The sequence below is a fragment of the Crotalus tigris genome, unplaced genomic scaffold (assembly GCF_016545835.1).
Source record: "Crotalus tigris isolate CLP2741 ecotype Arizona unplaced genomic scaffold, ASM1654583v1 scf7180000018397.643900, whole genome shotgun sequence".
NCBI classification, from domain to species: Eukaryota; Metazoa; Chordata; class Lepidosauria; order Squamata; family Viperidae; genus Crotalus; species Crotalus tigris.
In genome coordinates, this window is record NW_024096982.1 from 227,966 (window position 1) to 249,096 (window position 21,131).

At 38.0% G+C, this 21,131-nt stretch overlaps 1 protein-coding gene across 3 annotated transcripts in view; it reads right to left on the reverse strand.

The window, feature by feature from the left end:
- The window catches only part of DIP2B (disco interacting protein 2 homolog B), a 207,469-nt gene that overhangs the window by 82,819 nt on the left and 103,519 nt on the right, over positions 1-21,131 (reverse strand). For all 3 annotated transcript variants that reach the window (XM_039352035.1, XM_039352032.1, XM_039352034.1), the window contains exon 2: positions 14,577-14,648. In XM_039352035.1, the coding sequence (XP_039207969.1) occupies positions 14,577-14,648 (72 nt within the window). The remainder of the gene's footprint in view (positions 1-14,576; positions 14,649-21,131) is intronic.

The window sequence follows — 21,131 nt, forward strand, 5'->3', positions numbered from 1 at the left end:
CTCTTCTATTTCATGAGAGATTCCTAAGGCAAGGGTGCACCAAAACTTTCTGTCAATTAATAGCAATGAAACTATTCTCCTTCCAGCTGCACAAAGAAGCCAAGAGGCAGAGAACATCCTAGAGATATCTGATCAACTTAACCGGAGGTCAGACATAAAAAGTAATCCCTTGGTAAAAAGATGATACAAGGTCCCTAGACTTGAGCATACCTGAGTAACTCTTTCTGCAAAAATTGCAATGATTGATCACAGCAACCAGGTGGAAACTCTTTATACCAGACATGTCAAACTCGCGATGTCACATGATGTCGCACAAGGTATCGGAGCTTTTTCGCCATTGCCGGCAATGGGGTGGGCGTGGTTTCCAGATGATGCGTCCGGCCCATGGGCTGGCAGTTTGACACCCCTGCTTTATACTGATCCTTCTCAAAAGGGAATTAGCCATCCAACTATGGCTATGGGACAATAACTTGCTAATAGAAAAGGCCCAAATGAGGGCATATACATGAAACTGGTCAGATTCAGTTTTTCTCCAATTGCACTCTATGCAAAATTTCTGTTGCTTCATTTCCCAGAAACTTTCTGTAAACTAAGGATCTACCCGGGATTGATCAACAGGAAGAGGCTGATTTGGGATGACTTCATCAAGAACCCAAGTCATTTCACACTGACAACAGTGAATCAGACCCTCACCAGGTTCACTAGCTTCACCCACCAGATCATCTCATATTCCAGAAACCATCCAAATCCATGTGGTACCTCGGGTGGATCACTCAAAAGGTTCCAGCTCTACAGAGTCACAGATAACTATCAATCGAATCTGGACCAAGAAATGATTGAGTCATGACAGAAGTGTGATGGTAATTCTCTTCACATTTAGATCTGATATTCTGAAGCAAAGTTCTAATATGCCAGTCTATGTATGTTGATGCTAAGGTTCCCAGATTTAACCCCTGATTGCCTGGGCCCAACTGAAAACAGGGCCTGTCAAATGGAGGTCCCCAATACCAATAGAAAGATCTCCAATCTAGAAACCCACATCGCTATCCTGATGGACACTGGATACTTAGCACACCAATAGCATCCCTAGCTTGTATCTATGGCCCAGCTAAACACAAAAGCACTCACACCCATTGCAGGAACAATGATGACCAGAGATAAGATCTCTAGATAGTAGTTCAGCACACAGACATAAACTGTAGTCCTGGCCTTGAGACTGATGTAGGAGATAAAACCTAGGTCTTGTTAACAAATGCCAGGTCCACCATAACATCATGTAAACATATCTTTTAAGGCTAGGAGCACCAATAATCTGGCCATAGCTAATATTCCTACACATATTATTTCTTAGAAATTTAACTTTACTTAAATTCAGGGATGGTATAAAATTATAGCCTTTGGTACCATTCTTAAAAGGGTTCAAAATAAAAAAAGCAAGGAAAACACGCAAAGCATGGCTTTTGGAATAATTTCTAGCCCTTCTACCAGCAGTGCCCCAAAAGGCATAGTTAACTTTTGCATAGTTAAATAACAAAAACACCTCTCTGTGTGTGTTTACACTTTCTCCCCAGGTCTAATAGGGTGAAGTCATATGCTGCTTCTGTGAAATTCCAAACTATTAACCACCTGCCCCTCCCACAGGGATGCACCAGATAACTTTCTTTGAAGATTTTTTTTTCTTCCATAGTCCTAATTTTAGCCCATTTTTAGACTTATCAAATTTAGGCCCATTCTATTTTGGCCTTAGACCCATTGGTCATTGTTTCAGAGATATTTCCTTACTTTAACAGAGAAACAGAATGACTATGGGCAAAAAAGCAATGGAAGCACGATTCTGACTTTCTGCTGCCTCTCCCATCGACTTTCCTTGTAGAAAGCTGACTGGTAGCATTGGAAATGACAATCACATGACCACGTCTGACCATAGTAGCACTGAAGCAGCCACAACTTTGCCAAATTTCAACTCTACAGGACCCATGGGTCTCTGGGTTTTGGACGCATTCTATAGGTAAACGTATCTGAAGTACATTGATTAAAAAATTGTTACCCATTTCATCCAACTGAAAGTTACAAACAATCAAATAGACATGAGAGTTTTAGTAGTATATAAATAGTTTCTATGGATGGATAGGTAGGGTCTTGAGTTCCTTTACATGTTTTCTTTACATTTTGGGATGTGTAATAAAAATAAGTGGCAATTAAAGTTATATTACTTTTGAGTCAATCCACTCAAGAAAAAGGTAAATTAGCAATGATATAGAATGTCCCGAGAGATTAGACATTGTTACAGGGAACATTCAAACGGGTAATAGGAAAAAAAAGAAATCTTTTTTGCATAGAGAACGTTGTGTGTTTTGCACATTATTTTATCATGGTTAGTTGGTTTCTGAATCACTGGTGCGTGTTTTGCCTAAAACATATTTTACATAACTGAACCTCAGGTTTGAAATAATTTTTAATTTTGGAATGGAGATTATATCACAGTCTTATATTTAAGCTCATATGGAAGTTTTTTTTTATTTTTTTAAGTTCAATGTCACATAAATATCAAAGCAACCATTTTATAATTAGTCCACTGTTCCTTGCGTGGTAGCCATTTTATGAGTCCACCAGGCTAATCACATTAGGAAGCTTTCAAACTGCTACTAATTGCAAATTAGAGAGTAATAATTATGAAATTCACTCATGTTCAGATCTAGCCTACTTTGACTTGTATTACTACCATATATAGAGCTAATTGGAGCTTCAGTCTCCAGTAGGTGCCAGGTATTTTCCTTAATATACTGACAATAAGCAATATATTCAATTGTTTTTTTCCAACAGTTTATTCAAAAATCTAAAAACAACTGAATGCAGCATTGCTTCCCTTTTCTCTGAACCTAAAGCAAGGGCATTTATTTTTGCTGGCAGCCAATACACCTGAACAGGATAATGACTCATAAATTGGCTCTTTGTTCAAATACTGTTTGCACCTTTAACGACATAAAAGGGCTAAGCAAGATTTTGAGATCTGAGGTAGAAAGCGGGATGGCCTTGTATTTACAGTAAAGTACACGATATTTGATACTCCACTGTTCTCTGATAGAGCAAACTGGAGTCAATTAAACCTAGCAGATGTTAGGTGACTATGTTTATTATTCTCTTTAGAATAATCTGGCTTGATCTGCAGTTTCTACCAGCAGGAAACTTTAGATATGCTTGGGCAAGATAGTGGTAAGATTTTTTTAGCAAAGAATTCATTGGTCTACTGCAGGGGTGTCAAACTCAATTTCATTAAGGGCCGTATCAGCATTTTTGTTTGCCCTCGGGGGGTGGGTGGGTGTGGCCAGGGTGGGTGCGGCCTACATCGTTCACGTCGAGGGTGCCTGTGGAGGCCTGGGCAGGACAGATCTAAAGGTCTCTGGCAGAAGGTGGTGGGACCGGGGCAAGCGCCAAGGCATGCTCCATTTCTTCATTCCTCACAAAGGATGACACCTCTCCAGCATGCACCCAGGGGCGGGGCTGACACAGCAGGGGCTGGTTCCTTGCTGTTTCTAGATGGCCTTGTGGAGCTAAGACTGAATGTGTTTCAACATAGATAGCCACCACAAAATTGTACATTAGCTCCCGGCTGGCCTGGGCCAGGGCTGAGGCAGCAGGGGCCATTCCCTCACTGTTTCCAGGATGGCTTCGCAGGCCACACGAAACCATTTTGTGGGTCGCATCCAGCCCCCGGGCCTTGTGTTTGACATGTCTGGTCTACTGGAAGTTTAATGGTCATTAGACTTTGAAGAAATCTGAAGCTTCATAAATAAAATGGCTGATAAAGTGAAGGGAGACACAAAACAATGTGTGTTCACAAAGAAATAGGTTCAGAAGGGCATGGTGAAAATAAGAACTCAAACAATATGCATAAAAATGCAACAAGACTGTTCCATAATTGCTATTTATTCAATAGCAAAGAAAGGTTCCTTTATAATAGAGGTAGACAACCTGTGCTATTTACACATTGCTGAACCGCAGATCTTAGCAACCATTATCAATGGCTAAGCAAACTGGAACAGCTGGGAGATGTGGTTTAGAAACATCTGGAGAGTAAGAAGCTACCCTCCCCTTACCATCTTGTAAGTTATGAACATTGGTATCCATTTTCTAGCAGCAGGTACAATACAACAATGTCTCAAGTCTCTGTGTGCAGGCCTTTGAATTCTATGGTCTTTATTTCACAAAAAGAACAATGATTCAAAGATAGCCATATAACTTATCCTTAAAAAAATATCATGGGTAAATAGTACCCTTCATTTTCACCATGTATGATGTTTTGGGTGCAAAACTTACCAGCTCTCTCTTACAAGCATGTATTATATACATAAGAGGAATGAATCTACTAAGATGCATGAAGTGTATATCTGAAAGGCATTCATTTGATATTTAGGATCATCAAAAACAATTTTTTGTTGTCTTCTTGTGCGTGGGATCATTTTATTTTGGAATTATTACTAAGTCATGCACATTGGATTCCTTTGAGATTGCTGTAATTTCAGAAAGTAAAACACGCACACACAATTCAGTGACATTAGCTTGCAGGTTGATTCACCTGCTGTTGAAAAAAGAGAAAAATAAATAAATAAACCTTAATTTGGATTCCCGAAGTATGGAAGGAGTGAGCAGGGGGGAAAAAAAGATGAATAGTTTCATTATATCAAAGGCCAACTTTTCTAAATTATATTTATTGTTAAAAGCCCGGTTATCTCAGGAGCAAATATCAAAACTACTTTCATCAGTAAAATAATTTTAAACAGAATAAGATGCTATCCACAGAATTGTATTTTTCTATTTTTTACAAAACACTAAAGCAGTATTTCTACATTCTACCACTAAGGGGCACAGTTGCAAACCAAGGTATAAACTTGCACCAGCAAATCCAATTAAAAAGATTCTGAACAGCATCTTGCCAAGTTGCAACCAGAAAATAGCTTCCTAGAAGCAACCACGATAGCCATGGTTCCTGCTCACACTTTAAGACATCATTATCTGCTACAGAAGGCTATTTAACACAAGTTTATCAGTTCTAGGTTTATAATTAATAAAGTGCTATTTTGTGTAAAAAAAAGGGCATCAAAAGCAGTACTATGAGAAATTTAGTGGCTAAGATTTATAATTATATTATATTTTCCCTTTTAATATATTTTATTAATTATATAATTATACTAGTGTTGCTCACCATCTTGTGACTAACACCTACCGTACACAAAGGCAACGACCGTTCTGCAAAAAATCAGACAAGTTATTAATCTGATGCTAGTTGTACTGAATCTTAGCGCTGCTGCTGTTTTATTAAAGCCAAGTCACTGAAACACTACAGGAATTATAGAAAAAAAAATGAAATCCTGTAAGGGATGCTCCAAAATTCAAAGAGTGCATATGTATTTGCTATATTTATATTGATTGCTCTCAATCACAAACACATCCAGCTAGCAACAGTGCTGGCAAAGAGATTTATTTACATGCTTTTTAATGCAGCATTTGAAGGATGACAATGTCCTTTGTCTAGAGCAAATATCTCTGAAACAGCCATAAAGCTTAATGAATGCCCCTTGTTTGTTTTGTTTACTGCAAGTCTGCATAACCATGTGGGTTTTTTTTTACTCCCTTTGCATTTAACCCTTTATCCTAGTTTACAATGATTCAATTTTATCTTAACATCAAATCACTTTTTAAGTAAAAATCCACAATTAATATCCCATTAATAAAAATACAAGGATCTGCTTGTACCAAAGGCAACTCTTATATAAATAAAGTTCTTAGTTCCATATTTTATTATTTATTTACTATTTCACTGTATTTTTACTACTTCAATATGTAATAAATAACATTCTCAAATTCATGATTTGGGGCAACTAACAAGAATTAAAAATAATACTCTGTTTTTGGTATCGTATTAGATTGGTAGATCAGCAGAATGGCCTAGCTGACGAATAAGCAAAATTTAGGAAGGGCAGATCTACAATGGATCAATGTGCCATTTTACAACTTCTAAGAGAGAAATACACACATGAGCAATATTGCCTTTTACAGATTATAGATATAGATTATCTTCAATGAATTAAACTGTCAATTCTATTCCAAGGGACTGTCTCCAGTAGAAATTGTCCCTCACTTCTACTGACCAGGGATTACTCTTTCTAATTAGGCTGCTATATCTTTGGAAGGTCTGAAAACCAGGTCAAGGACAGAGTATCCTGAAGAAAATCTATAGCTGTGATTGCTGAGAGTCAACACTGACTCGATGGCACAGAATCTATAAATTATAACAAAAATCAAGATGAAGTCACCCAAATTAAATGCTATAGAACTGTCCACCCTATTGGAGACATTCCAATCTGACGGGGAGTGAAAAGGGGTTGCATTTTAGCTTCCTTATTGTTTAATATCTATGTGAATTCATAGTAGCTACCTTAGCCACAAAGGAATTCCACCCTTCTAAACTCAGTGAGAAGTATTTGGCAGTTCTGTTGTATGTCAATGATGCCGCAATTCTTTTGCTCACACAGGTGGACTTTCAGGAGCTATCTGAGGGCCTTAGAAGAATTCTCTAAGAAAGAAGGGCTTACAATCAATTACTCTAAGACCAAAACTATGCTTTTCTGAGGAAGATCTAATCACCACAAATACTAGTAGCAAACTGGAAATAATACAAATATTATTTAAAACAAAATTAGCATAATTTTTCAAGTCACAAAGCTTGCCAAAACCAACAACAGTGCAAAAGCATTTTTTTTTTTTCATTTCAAAAGGAACAGATACATACCTGCCACCATCAAGTTTTTCAAAGGTAACACTACTTCCCAAATACTGTACGGTGCAAAGCATGTCCCCACTATGGTTGAAAACCCTTGGATGTTTTTCAGTCTAGGTACTATTCTTCTGCTTCCCATACTATGTTTTGAATGTCTGCATTTGCCAACTCTCCAGCTTAAACTCCTGTTTTCCGACTATTTGTTGGCCCCGTTAATTCTCCTTGGTAACTTCTCATCAAGATGAAAGAAAAAAAATCTTTACTGACTTGTGCTATTGTGGCCTTTTTACCTACTTTCTACAGCTCCTAGGCCTAGAGAAAGCTGCAGCTAAAATCCTTCAAGTGTCTTTGACATCACATCCCAGAGAGATTTAAATGCTAAAGCTAACTTTGAGGGGGTCTGAACTGGAAACCTTTTATAGGAACCACAAGCTACATTATCCAACCTTGTTTGCCCAGCACGCTGCAGAGCCATTTCTTTGGTTTGTCTGAATGCCTTGCCCCAAGCAATACTAAATAGGAGGGACCGCAGGATCCCATTCGGAGAGAGAGATTGGGCCATTGGTCAGACAGAACCAGAGACTTTATTCCACTGCCTTTTCTATACCAATTTACCAGCAGCCATTCCTTTAGCCCCCCTCCTAACAAATCCCCAGTCTTGTATAAGGGAGAGCAGTCAATTTCCTATTTGCTCCGTTTCTCTCTGTGGCAATTTTCCTTTGGTTTTCCCTTTTATCTTATTGTATTTCTGTTTTATATGTTTTATATTACTTTGCGCTATTTCATTGAATATTGCCCTTTTTTGTGTTTTAATTTTTTTAGCTTTCACATGACTTGCACTTTTTTGCTTTTGTTAGTTCCTTCTGAAGTTTTTTGTTTTTGTTTTTGTTTTTACTGTGCTAGTTGCTTTTAAAAAGAAATTTGATTCCTGGCATAGAACTTATTAAGATTTTTTATATTAATAAAACATTAAATAAACTATTAATATTCTCATATTCACAAATAAGAAAGAAGACAAAGAAGCTGTGGTGAGCATAAATCTGAACTTAGGACATCTGCTATTAAGCAAGGAAATGGTAAACATCAGTGGCATTAATTAACAACAGAGGAAAGGAAATATTATAAGGACCCTGGAAACATTTCCCCGAAAGCATCAGGCTTTGAAAAAATACTTTAAAGAAAGGAAGTGGAATATGAAGGGGAAGGTAGTCTATAGTATAAAGTACATTCCCCCATGTGAAATAAGGATGGGATTATAAACAAAGCAGTACTGCAGGCCACTTTAGCTGACTGTGTTCAGCAGGTCAGTGGTTCAAATCTCACCGGCTCAAGGTTGACTCAGCCTTCCATCCTTCCGAGGTAGGTAAAATGAGGACCCAGGTTGTTGGGGGCAATGTAAATATATATATACATTGCTTACTGGTGTACACCGCTTAGAGAGTGCTTGCACTTAAAGCGGTATATAAGTCTCATAAATAAATAAGAAGAAAAACATGTGAAACTACATACAGCTAATGCTCGACTTAACAACTGTTTATTTAACAACAGCTCAAAATTATGATGGCCTCAGAAAAGGTGATTTACAACTTGTCCTCACAACTGCCATTGTTGCACACACACCTCATAGTCACATGATCACAACTCATGACCACCAGCTTGCATTTACGATTGGTTGCAGTGCCCTGCAGTCACATGATCGTGATTTGCAATCTTTCCAGCTGGTGTCCAGCAAAACCTCAACTGAGGAAGCTGGATTTGCTTAATGACCATGTGATTTGCTTAACAGTTCTCTGATTTGCTTAAAAGACTGTGCTAAAAATCTTTGTAAAATCAGGTCTGGTCGTGATAAATTAATTAATGATCGCTTCATCTTAAAATGGAAATTCTGGCCCCAATTGCGATCATAAATCAAGGAGTGCCTGTAGTATATACAAAAAAAGGAAAGCAAGTAAAAGTAGAAATTAAAATAGATGCTAAGAATTGAAGAAAATAATACAATGGCAATGTAATTGTGCCTATTTAACCTGCACTGATTTCAGTGAGAAAAGTTATTCAGATTATTATTTACCGCAGAGATGGGTGCAGAGACCTATGTAACAATCAAAGAAAGTTGGTTGCTTTTATGAGACTAAAAGAAAACCAATTATTTCGCAAACTCCAGAGAAAGGTTTGACAACAAGCTATACATGATATGAAGAATTTCATCAATATTTTTTTTATCTTTTAAAGATTTTTTTTAACAATGTTAAAAATAAAATAAATATATTTGCATGTTAAAAATAAACACGCAAACATACAGTCATGGACAATTTCTAATGATATTCTACAGGTAGTAGAGATGAAATTAACCTAATGACTGAACTTTTTTTCTAAAGTTGCAAACAAGCAAATGGATAAAAAAAATTGAAACAATGGAATAAATCTGAGCAAGAATGAAGAGTTTGGATATAAAAGTAACAGAGGGAAGAATGCAATCAGAATAGAAAAAACAAAAACAGAAGAAAAATTAAAGAACCGAAAACTAGCAGAACAATCCCAAGAATGTTTCTGATGTATTTACCGGAAAAGTATTATTTCTTCACAAAAGCTAATTATGCAGCACTATATAAAATATAGGTCATTTGTAATATAATTTTTATGCTTGTGGGTAAAACAGGTAAAGACACAGACCGTAAAAGTTCAGGTTTTGGTAGCCAGGAGACAACTTTACTATGAGAATTGCATCTGTTTTGAAAATGCTGAAGCATATCTTAACATACAGGATCTCCATTATAGTAAATACAGGTAGTCCTCGACTTACAATAGCACTTTTAGTGACCATTTGAAGTTATCATGGCACTGAAAAAAGTGACATCATCGTTTTTCACATTTATGATCACTGCAGTATCTCCATGGTCATGTGATAAAATTCAGATGCTTGGCAACTGATTTTTGCTGGCCTGTGATTGTAATAAAAATTGATTGATTGGTAACTGATCTGTATTTATGACGGTTGCATTGTCCCAGGATCACGTGATCCTCTTTTGTAACCTTCTGACAAGCAAAGTCAATGGGGAAGCCAGATTCACTTAACAACCGTGTTACTGGTCCTCCAAAAATAATAACAACAATAACAATAACAACTTTATTGTCACTTTGAATGTACACCAATCGGCATATATCAAAACGAAATTTCATTGCATAGAGCTCTTAAAGGGCCACCACTCCGATATACACTCCTTGTTTCTGGCTTCCAGCTGAAGTTTCAGTTTGTTGATTTTAATCTCTAGGGAGCGAACGATGGCAAACAGGACAGATGGAAACAGAGCTCCGTGTGGATTAGCCCTCAATTATTATTTGTCAATCATTCGCTATAACAGAGAGACTTGAGCATAGTCATCATTCTAATGGAAACTGAATCTAAATACCTAAATTTATGGCAAAGATATTGCTTGTATAGACTTTTTGATATAACAGTATTATACTGATGCTGCTGAATAAAAATCCAAGTTCCAAAAAGATGCAGAGTACAAATCAGTAATAAATTAGGATTCTAGTCTAAAACATAGAGCAAAATTCATAAATGAATGAACTTTGCCTTTGAATTGTTGCAAAAAATAAACTTTGGGAAGCTAACAACCATGTTACTAACTTAACAACTGCAGTGATTCTCTTAATGACCGTGGCAAAAAAGATTGTAAAATGGGGCAAAATTCACTAACAACTGTCTCATTTAACTACAGAAATTTTGGGCACAATTATGATCATTAAGTTGAGGACTACCTTTATTGGTCCATATGAGCTAGAAAGATACAGTACAGCTTAGAACAATCGCCCTAGATAGGAGATTCTAGGTAGCAGGTATATACCTTCTAGCCAACAGGTTACTTATTTCACAAGGAATATTTTCATTTCACTTATACGAATTATGGCGCTAGGGTATTCTTGTATGAATATATTCATTTTTCCCATGTGTTTTTTTTTAAGCCTGGCTGCATCGAAATAAATTCTTTCTTGGTACTTTCAGGGATTAACGGGAGTAGGTCAAACACACCCAATTCCCATGGAAAGCAACAAGCAATGCTTACCTCTATGCCTATATCCCTAAAATTTCTGATTTCATTGCATCTGCCCTAGTTATTTTAACAAACGAGCTTCAGTACAACCTCAGATTTTTTTTTCCTTTGATAAGTTTCAAAAGCAAACAGACTCCTCATCAGGAAGCCTAAATCTTAAGTTTCCTTTTTAAGGAGATTTGTTATTATTTAGAATCAGTGAAAAGGATTAATTTCAAGCTAAAGTCCAATTTCATGCTGTTTCTCAGATTGTTAATGTTGTACAGGACAGCAGTTTAAGAAGTTGGATTAATTTTTTTTAACTTGTTAAAACCTGAAATATGTACGCTAGGATATTTTGAAAATACATCCTTGTGTCATAAAATAACATGAAAACTGCAAAGCTCTTTCTTCTGTTGATGAAAGTAATAATGATACTTATCAGCTCAAACGCACGTCAACAAAGCAAAATTAATTCTTCTAAGATACTGACACTCAGTCCCTTCAACTCTTCCTCTTCTTCATTTAAATCTCTCCAACAGCTACTTGCAGTATGTCACTGGTATGGTATATCCAATTCCCACCCACATCAAATGGCCTCAGTATATTCTTGTGACTTTTACAAAAAGTTAAGTATCAACTCTGCAATTATTTTTATTTATTATTTTATTTTATTTATTATTTTATTATTCGCTAATTCTTTCTGGGTTTTGATAGCAATAGCCATAACAGTTATTGTTATGATAAATGGAAATAATTTTTCACTGTGTCTAAAATATTGTGACATAAATTATACCTGCACTTAAATTGCTAATAAAATAAGCACATGATTACAGACTTGTGAGATAAGCACAACAAGACTGGGATGTACATACGAATAACAAATAAAACAGCAAGCAAGTACTACTCTAATCTTCTTTATTTCCCACTGGCTCTACTTGTTTCATATTTTAATTTATATAGTTGTTTTAAAAACTACAGCATGCATTCATTTCTATACAAGTTTTTCTAAGTGGGTATTTTAGCATACATTGCATTTATTATTTTATCATATTAGCCCATATTAGTAGATTAGGCTGATAGACAATGAGAAGGCCTATCTGTCTATCCATCTATCCACCCACATCACATGATGTGATGTGTTAGGTCCATATTATTGTATTTGTTTTCTTGTGAAAAGGAATGGTCCCTGCAGTCTTGAAGGAAGCACTGATGCATCCCTTCCTCAAGAGGCCTTTCCTGGACAATTTTTCTTCTGTCTCCAGCCTTTCCTTTTTAGGAAAGATGGCTAATGAGGTGGCTAGGCTATGAATACAGAGGACCCTGGAGGAAACTGATTATCTGGAGCCCTTTCAGTCAGGTTTCAGGTCTACTCACAGCACTGAGTCAGCAATAACTGTACTTGTTTATGACCTTTGAGGAACTGAGACATGTATAGTACAGTAGTATTCTTCTGGCCCATCATTAAGGATTAGGAATGGGCAGTTAAGTGTTGTGGTGGTTCTCCTTTTTCTGTGGTTGAGTCAGTTAGTGTTGACAGGAGGGGAGGGATTAAGTCTTAAGCCCCTAAAGTATAGGGTACCTCAACGATTTACCTCACTCTTCTGTTTAATATTATTTGAGGCCAGTGGATTATCTGTCAGTTTGAGATCAGGCATTATCAATATGCAGATAACACCCAGACTACCCAGACAGTGCTGTCAAGGTCTTGTTTGAGTGTTTGGAGGCTATGGGGCCCTAGATGGGAAAAAACAAATTCAAGCTCAGTTTTGACAGGACTGAGTGGTTCTTTTAGACTTTTCACGGAACCAGGGATACTTCATCTTTCATCCTGAATAGGATAGCATTTCCCCCTTTAGGACTGCACAGTTTGAGGGTCTTCTTGCACACACAGATTTTAGGACTAGATGGCCTATGGCTAACAGTTTCATCTTGTGAACCAATTTCACCTTTATCTGGATCAGAAGGTCTTTCGTGCACTTGTGCTTTGGTCCCTCATGCATGGATTTTTGCAATGCCCTCTCTATGAGGCTGTTCTTGAACGAAACTGCAGCAGTCCAGAATGCAGCTGCATAATTAATTATTGGAATGTCATATCATATCCATGTAAGCTGTCTTGCTTTGGGAGTTACCACTAAACTTTAAGAGATGCAATTAATAGTACAATTCTGTTTATTGTCCATAATATAAAGTGTGTGATTATTTGAAAAATTGCCTGTTTTCTAAAGTACAGATAGTCCTTGAATTACAAATGAAATGGAGCCTGCCCATTCAATTCATAACTCGAGGATTCGTAGGAGTGAATTTCATACCTTGAACATGATTCACTTCCAGTTTTTGCCCATCCATTCACTAATTTAATATGTGGGTGAATGCGCAGCTCGTTAAGTGCACATGAGGTATCTCATGGGGGGAAGGACAGGGGGGGCTAGTGATGGAACAGGCCACCTGCTTCAGACTACCCAACCCCCCCACTAAGATACCTCATGCTCCCTCGCTTGGGGGTCCTCACAATTGCTGCCCCATCCAATCCTGCCACGCTGGGTCACATACTTTGTGAAGATCTGTCTCCTCTCCAGCCTCTCTGTTTCTTTCTCTGCTCCTAGCAAGAGCAAAGGGAGACCTCCGAGGCCCAGAACGGATCTCCAGAAGCACATGGCTGCCGCCCGTGGTCTCCGTTCTGGGCCTCCAAGGCCTGAAGGAAGCCTCCGGGGCCCACAACAGACCTCCGGAGGTACTCAAAAGCTTCCCCCGACCTCTGGAAAAGGCTGACACCTGGATCTGGAGACCCGCAGAATCATCCCCCAGCCTCCTTTCCAGGTGGCAGCAGCCTGGAAAAGGCCTCAGACTCCTGGATTGGGCCTCCGGACTTCTGTTCCTTTCTCTCTTGCAGAGAACAGATCTCTGTTGAGATCACGCGAGATCAGTAGCATGAGATCTTGCACCACTGATCTCACATGATCTTGTGTTAATTTAGGCCTCATTCTCTGCGAATGCACTAAAGGCTTGGAGCAGCCAATAAAGCGAAAGATTTCTCGATCTTCACAAGGTAAGTATCCATAAGCCTAGTGCCTAGGGAGACCCGGGGAGGGGGGGAGGGAGGGAATAACCAGGGTGAATGTTGCAGTGCCACTGTGGTCATTCATAAGGGTGAATGACTGCCATGGTGCAACAACATTCATAATTTCGGGATTTTTTCATAAACACTGGGGGTGCTTATCACGTGACTTTGAACATTCCTTAAGGGAATGCTCGTAACTTGGGGATTACCTGTATCTTCACAGTCAGTACAATTGAACAGAGTGGGAATCTTCCAGATCATTCATTAAACACTACTACCTTATAGAACCCAAGAAGTGTGACATTTCTTTGTAAACTATACCCTATGGAATACCAACTGAGATTTATCTGGCTTCCATCCTGGCTGTATTTAAAAGAGTCCTGAAAATCTAGCTCTTCCCCTAGTCGTTGGATTAGAGTGAGGGATGGGTCAAGTGTATTTTACCATTACACTTTTTTCCCCAGACGTTTTTGGTTTTTAAATCTGTATTTTCTTACTATTTTCTTTGTACACTATCCAGGTTATCATAGAATTGGGCAGGCATGTAAATTTAATAAAATAAATACATAAAAATAATCAAGTATGCAATGATGTCATAACACACTACCTTTTGGTATCATTATGACTCATAATGGATGCCTATGGCTTTAATTCCTAATTAATAATGTTCTTAAGAGCATCTCAAGTATCACAAAAGGCCTACCTTGAGTCTGTGGGAAATATGGAGCCAACAATTTTGCCCTTTTCTTCTCATATCCCTTCTGGGTAATATCTCCTAAAAGATATAAAGTAGCAAAATGTCAGATGTAACGTATCATAAATACAGGATAGGATATTTAAAATTAATATAGGTACATATGTAGCTATGGTGAACTGAACCAATCAATAATAATAATAAACTATTTTATTCAAGCCATTAGATAAAATGAAATGATTACAAACTCTTCTAAAAATCGTTATTGGTATTCCACACCATTTCAACTACCATAAACTTTAGAGATTTTTCATTTGTTTTGACAGGATATATATTTAACATCACTCATGACTATTAATTTATTCAAAGCAAGCTAGATGGCAGTAACATGCATTGGGAGATGTTATATAACATACACTAAAGACAAGTAATATACAAAATAGGTTACACAATGATTAATTTGGTAAATAAAGCTCTATGACACTGAACTGAACCATATGGCTGTTGTATTTTCATTCTAAATTTGTATTTTATCTGAATGTATCTGTTCTTTAAGGAAGGCCAAATCCTCCACAAGGCTACTGTTATTACTGCAGGATATACATAGAGCTGTCTCACCCCTCTTATACCAAAAGAATCAAGACAGAAATTTTGAGCTTTTTCTTTGAACCCCCTCTTTTCCTTTGGAACCAAGCTGATGTTTACTTAATGGCTGTTGGATACTTTCCTCAAGGTCATCTTTGCATTCCTTTACAGAATGACAGGAAAAAATGTTGAAACATGAAAGGATTAAGACAGAACAGAAACGATTGAACTGCCTTTGCAGATCTGTCATCGCCATTTTGTAACTGTACTACCAAAATATTATTTGTCAACCATTCGCTATAACGGAGAGACTTGAGCATGGTCATCATTCTAATGGAAACTGAATCTAAATACCTAAATTTATGGCAAAGATATTGCTTCTGTAGTCTTTTTGATATAACAATATTATACTGATACTGCTGAATAAAAACCCAAGTTCCAAAAAGAAGCAGAGTACAAATCAGTAATAAATTAGGATTCTAGTCTAAGAAAATTAATAAATGGATGAACTTTGCCTTTGAATTGTGGTTTGTTGTAAAAAAAAAAACAAAAAAAAACTTTGGGATAGGTCTGCCTCATACTATGCCAAAATACCACCACAACAATTCTTCCTGCTATTATGAAAACCTACATAAATGTTACTTCCTGGTTTTATACTACCTTTTACAGATGACTTTTTATTTATTAAAGTATTTAAAATCTATATACTCAGATCTCTGGAAATATTACAATCCATAAAACAGAAGAAAAATAATGACGCACAATTAAAATACTTTAAAAGTGTAAAACAATTTCCATAAGAAGTAGTGAAGCACTACTTTTATCAAGGGACAATAGAGAAAAAAAACAAAATGTAGTTGTTGACACATGAATTAGAAAAAAAAAAAAAGACTTTATCTGGGACTGAACAGTAAACACCCTGGTCTGCAGGATAAGGGCATTCTGATGTTAAATACCTTAACAGAGAAGGCCTTGTTCCTATGTAACCATATAATATACTTCCAAGCTGAGAACTACTGTCTCCAGAACATATTCAGATAAATACATTACTGATAAAAATGCTGTACTGGTGGCTTAAACAATTTAAGGCCTTAGATGGCAAAACTAGTGAACTCCAGCACAGGAATTATCTTCTAAAGACCCTTCTAGTCATTATCTCCTGTAATTCTAAAAACTTAATTTACTTAGTAGCTGCAGTCACTGCAATTCTTCTAGCCTTAGCGTTACATATTCTAGATAGCAACCTCAAGGCAGCATTTAGTACTGCTTTGAAGTCATCTTCAAGGACAGGGCTTGAGGCCACATCAGTATCCTTGGGGAAGCTAACAAGCATAACATAAATCAAGGAAGCAGGACTCAGAAAAGTTGTCTTTAATCTTCCTCCAGATCTATTGAACTACAATTTTCAGAATATACAATCTGATTATTATGATTTTACACTTTGAGGTCAAGCCATTATACTATGTTGAAGGCTGTGTTTATTATGCTGAAGACTCTATCCAAAAAAACAAGTGAACTACGTCTAATTGTATTACTTTTGTTAATTTCCATTTAAAATTTTACTTTCTCTTCTAGAATTTAAATAACTACAAAACATTGCTATGTCATTTTATCTGTCTGGTTATCTATCCATTCATCTTCATAACTTTATTTTTTTTAATTATGAAAAGAATAACAGTAGTCCATTGTGTTGTCCGTAAATGCCTTCACTAGAAGGTACAGAGGTAAGGCAGTTCTTAAGAGCTATATCATCACCTTATTAGGTCTTGAACTCTTTCCAAATGCATTTCAGAATAATACTTTTTATAATTGCTTTGGGTAATTTCTGTATTGTTCAGAAGCAGTTACCAACAGAATATTTTCCATAATCATATAAATTTTATATAAATTTATATAACATAACATAAATTTTTATATGGTGTCTCGGCTTCCATTTATTTCTTTATTTATACTTTATTTATACCAGCAGACCCAGCTACTAGTCCAAAAGCATGCAAATGCGAGTAGATAAATAAGTACCATTTTGGTGGGAAGGTAACAGTGCTCTGTGACATCATGTTGGCCTGGCCACATAACTGCAGAAATGTCTTCGGACAGTGCTGGTTCAATGGCCTTGAAATGGAGATGAGCACCACACCACTATAGTCAGCAATGACTAGCACGACTCCTTTACACACACACACACACACACACACACACACACCCTACAAAGAGTCTGCAACATCACACAGTATTTTATCAATAAGCTCTGAAATCCAAATGGAGTATCAGAACGATAATTTCATTTCACATAAAAGCAAAAGACATGTCAATCCTTACAAATAAGATATGTAAGTACTCACATGAACTATTTGTCACCAGTATTCTACAGACACTGTTATAAATTATTGTTTCTTCGTTTACAAAACAATCACTAACCAACAAAATAAAAGACTGTGAAGTCCTAGCAGTACATGGGAAGAATTTAGTAAAGGAAGGGATAAAACAGTTAGATAGATGCCTTTTATCCCAAAAATAAGACCTATTACAAAAATAAGCCCTAGCTTGATTTTTGTGTGTGCGCCTAATAAAGTGGTGGCGAACTTATGGCATGGGTGCCAGAGGCGGCACTCGAAGCCCTCTCTGTGGGCACACATGCCGTTGCCCCAGCCTTGCCTCCCTCACGACCCCTCCTCTCCAGCAGCCCCCCTGAAGGAGAGTCACCCTTGAGTGTGGCCCACATGGAGCAGCGCACCCAAGGACATAACAGCCAGGCAGCGTAGACAAGACTCTGCCCTCACACCCCATCATGTAGTTATGCTGCAGGACGTGGGCAGAGAGTGTGGCCGCCATAGCACTGCTGGGCTGCCTGGGAGATCTGCGGTGGGCCCTGGAGGCGGTGAATGGTCCTGTGGGCAGGTGGGGCGGGGGATGGGGGAGGCAAAGCGAGGGCAGAGAAGGGAGATGCAGTGGGGGCGGGGCCAGTTTTTGGGCACTTGGTTTCTAAAAGGTTCGCCATCACTGGCCTAATATAAGCCCTACCCCCAAAATAAACCCTAGTTAAGACCCCACCCACTCTGTCCCACTGTCTGGTTGCACGAAATAGAGCGAGGCACATGGATAAAAAATCAAGCTGGGGGTGGGGGTGGAGATGCACCCACTTACCTCAGGACCGCCACAACCAGGCCTCCAATGCCCCAACACTTGCCTTGCTTTGTAGCAGCGGCATCTAGCATGAGCCCACGTGGCTGCTGCTGGTCCACTTTTTCTATGATCTCTCACCACCACTCGCGCGCATCACCCCCAGCCTCCGTTTTGCCAGCAGAGGCCTTTTCCTGAAGGCCTCTGCAGCCCAGAAGGTAGCTCTGGGTTGACACATGCATCACCCCCCTGCAGAGGCCTTTTCTGCTGGTGAAATGGAGGTCGGAGGGGAACGTATCCATCATCTGGAGTTCCATTGTAGGCTGCAGAGGCCTTTCCTGAAGGCCTCTGCCAGCTCAGAGGCTGGGGGCGATGCATGCAAGCAATGGTGTGTGGCTGCAGAAGAAGTGGGCCAGCAGCAGCGACACGGACTCCTGCTGGGTAGGACTGTCGGTGCCACTGCTGCGAGACAGTGGGGGGGGAGACATCCCCGAAAATAAGACCTAATGCCTCTGTTGGAGGCAAAAAAATATAAGGCCGGGTCTTACTTTCAGGAAAACACAGTAGATTGCTCTGGCCATTTAAAGCCAGCCTATCGATTTAATTCTGTTTAGAAATATCCATTGAGTTTTTGTTGCTGAGTTTGGGGAAAAAAAGTTTAAGTAATATTGGAACTACATTCAAATACCACTTCTGTTATGAAGTCATCACCAATCATACAAATGTATTTATAAAATAGAATTTATTTTTTAAAAATCTTCCATAGCCCTCTTTATTCCTAATGTCTTTAACAGAAAGGATTTATTTTTTTCCAGAGTATTTTAAAAAGGGTCTGTGCAACAGAAATGGACTGATATTAAATCTGAGATCTCATCTTTCCACACATGTGTAATTGTCATTTTAGGTCAGAGATAAAATGAAGATGCTATAACTGAAGCTTTTCCCTGCTGTGGAAATAAGCTATGAATGCCTAAATCCACATTTTTTCCCTATTATTATTTCTCCAATGATTTTTCAGAATCTAACCCAATTTCCTAAGGTAATGATGGAAGATGTAGAAACGAGACTACTTTAAAAGAGTTGCAAAAGAAATTATCAGCTGGTATACAAATTTTCCCATTTTTATCAAAAGTATACAAATATTGTTATGATTACACTTCAGATTAATATGCATATGCAGCTGATCTCCTTTTCTATATCTCTTACCCACTTTAATGTAAGAAATAAAGAAAAGTGCAAGTCAATCAAAACAGAAACCAGAAAAAAGATAAAAACAAAATATTATGAAACACATAGAAAACATCCTGGTTATTAAACATAGCCTTATCTCTTGACCTCACAAAATAAACTTGGCCAACCCTGTTGTTACAACAATAAGGTAATTCATCAGGAGAGGGCAAAAGCATCTAACCAATCCACGATGAAACTGCCTTTAAAATAATAAATAAATAATAAATAAAATAAGCCTTATTGTTGCATCCCATACCCAATATATCCAAAGTTCTTCATATATTGATAAATTTCAGATTTTCAGTATGTAATTCAATGACAGAACAATACAGACAACATACCATACAAATAATTGGCAAATCACCATTTGTAAATGTTATGAATACATTACATAAACCAGAATTATTAGAGTTTTCCAGAATCCTGGCTTATTTCAGGATTAAAGAGCAAATCAGAATTTGGGCACGTGGAATTTTTAATACGTTTCATATAATCTGACATTCTGTTAGTAGCAAAATAACTGCATTTTTATTGAAGAACTTCTATCACTTTCCTCTCTCCGCATTTCTAATTAGTTCATTATTCATGTACTAGGTCCATAATCATGTATTGTGCTAGCCCACACACATGCACTCACGTAACTGTGATTCAGTGGCTTTATTAATATTCCCCTACAACTCCCTTCATCAAAAACCCAGAACTGTCCCAATGAAGTCCAGCCACAAGCAGACCAATACTAGTCCACAGAGCAATGGCCAATGAATTCACAAGGCACTTGAAAGTTTCCCAAGCAAAATAAACCCACCAAGCAAAATTAAACCCACAGTACGAAAGGCTTCACAAGGCATGATCCAAGTCAAGGCATGGTGTCAATCCAAAGCAAGGCAAGAATCACAACTACCAGAAAAAACACAACTAGGAAATGAACACATTGTTCCGAGCATCATTTCAATCTGGCTGCTTCTGGTGCAGCCCATCTCCTTGCACGTAATCTGGCTGACCTTCTCTGTTCCTGCCTAAGGCAGTTCTTTTTCTTCATCACTGACTGGCTGCAGCTGCATGCTTTCTCCACCTGAAGCCTCAGGTCTGGCCTGCTGCAGCTGTGCTTCAGCCAAGTCCCTCTCAGATTGCTGCTTGGAGCCACTGACCAAATCATAATGGATATATTCAACCAAATTTTTGTTTTTACTGAAATTGTACAATAAATCCACTATATTCCTTTTTTTCCTCCTGTTTGGCTATTAGAATAGAGCTGAAAAGGACCTTGGAGGTCTTCTAGTCCAGCCCCCGCTCAAGCAGGAGAACCTATGCCATCTCAGACAAGTGACTGTTCAGTCTCTTCTTAAAAACCTCCAGTGATGGAGTACCCATGATTCTGAATGTAAGCTGTTCCACTGGTTAATTATCCTCACTGTTAGGAAGTTTCTCCTTAATTCCAGGTTGCTCCTCTCTTTGATCAGTTTCCAACCATTGTTTCTTGTCCTGTCCTCTAGTGCTTTGGAGAATAATTTGAACCCCTCTTCTTTGTGGCAGCCACTCAAATACTCGAATGCTGCTATCATGACACGCCTATTTCTTCTTTTCTTTAGACTACCCCAGTGGTGGTGAACCTATGGTATGTGTGCCAGA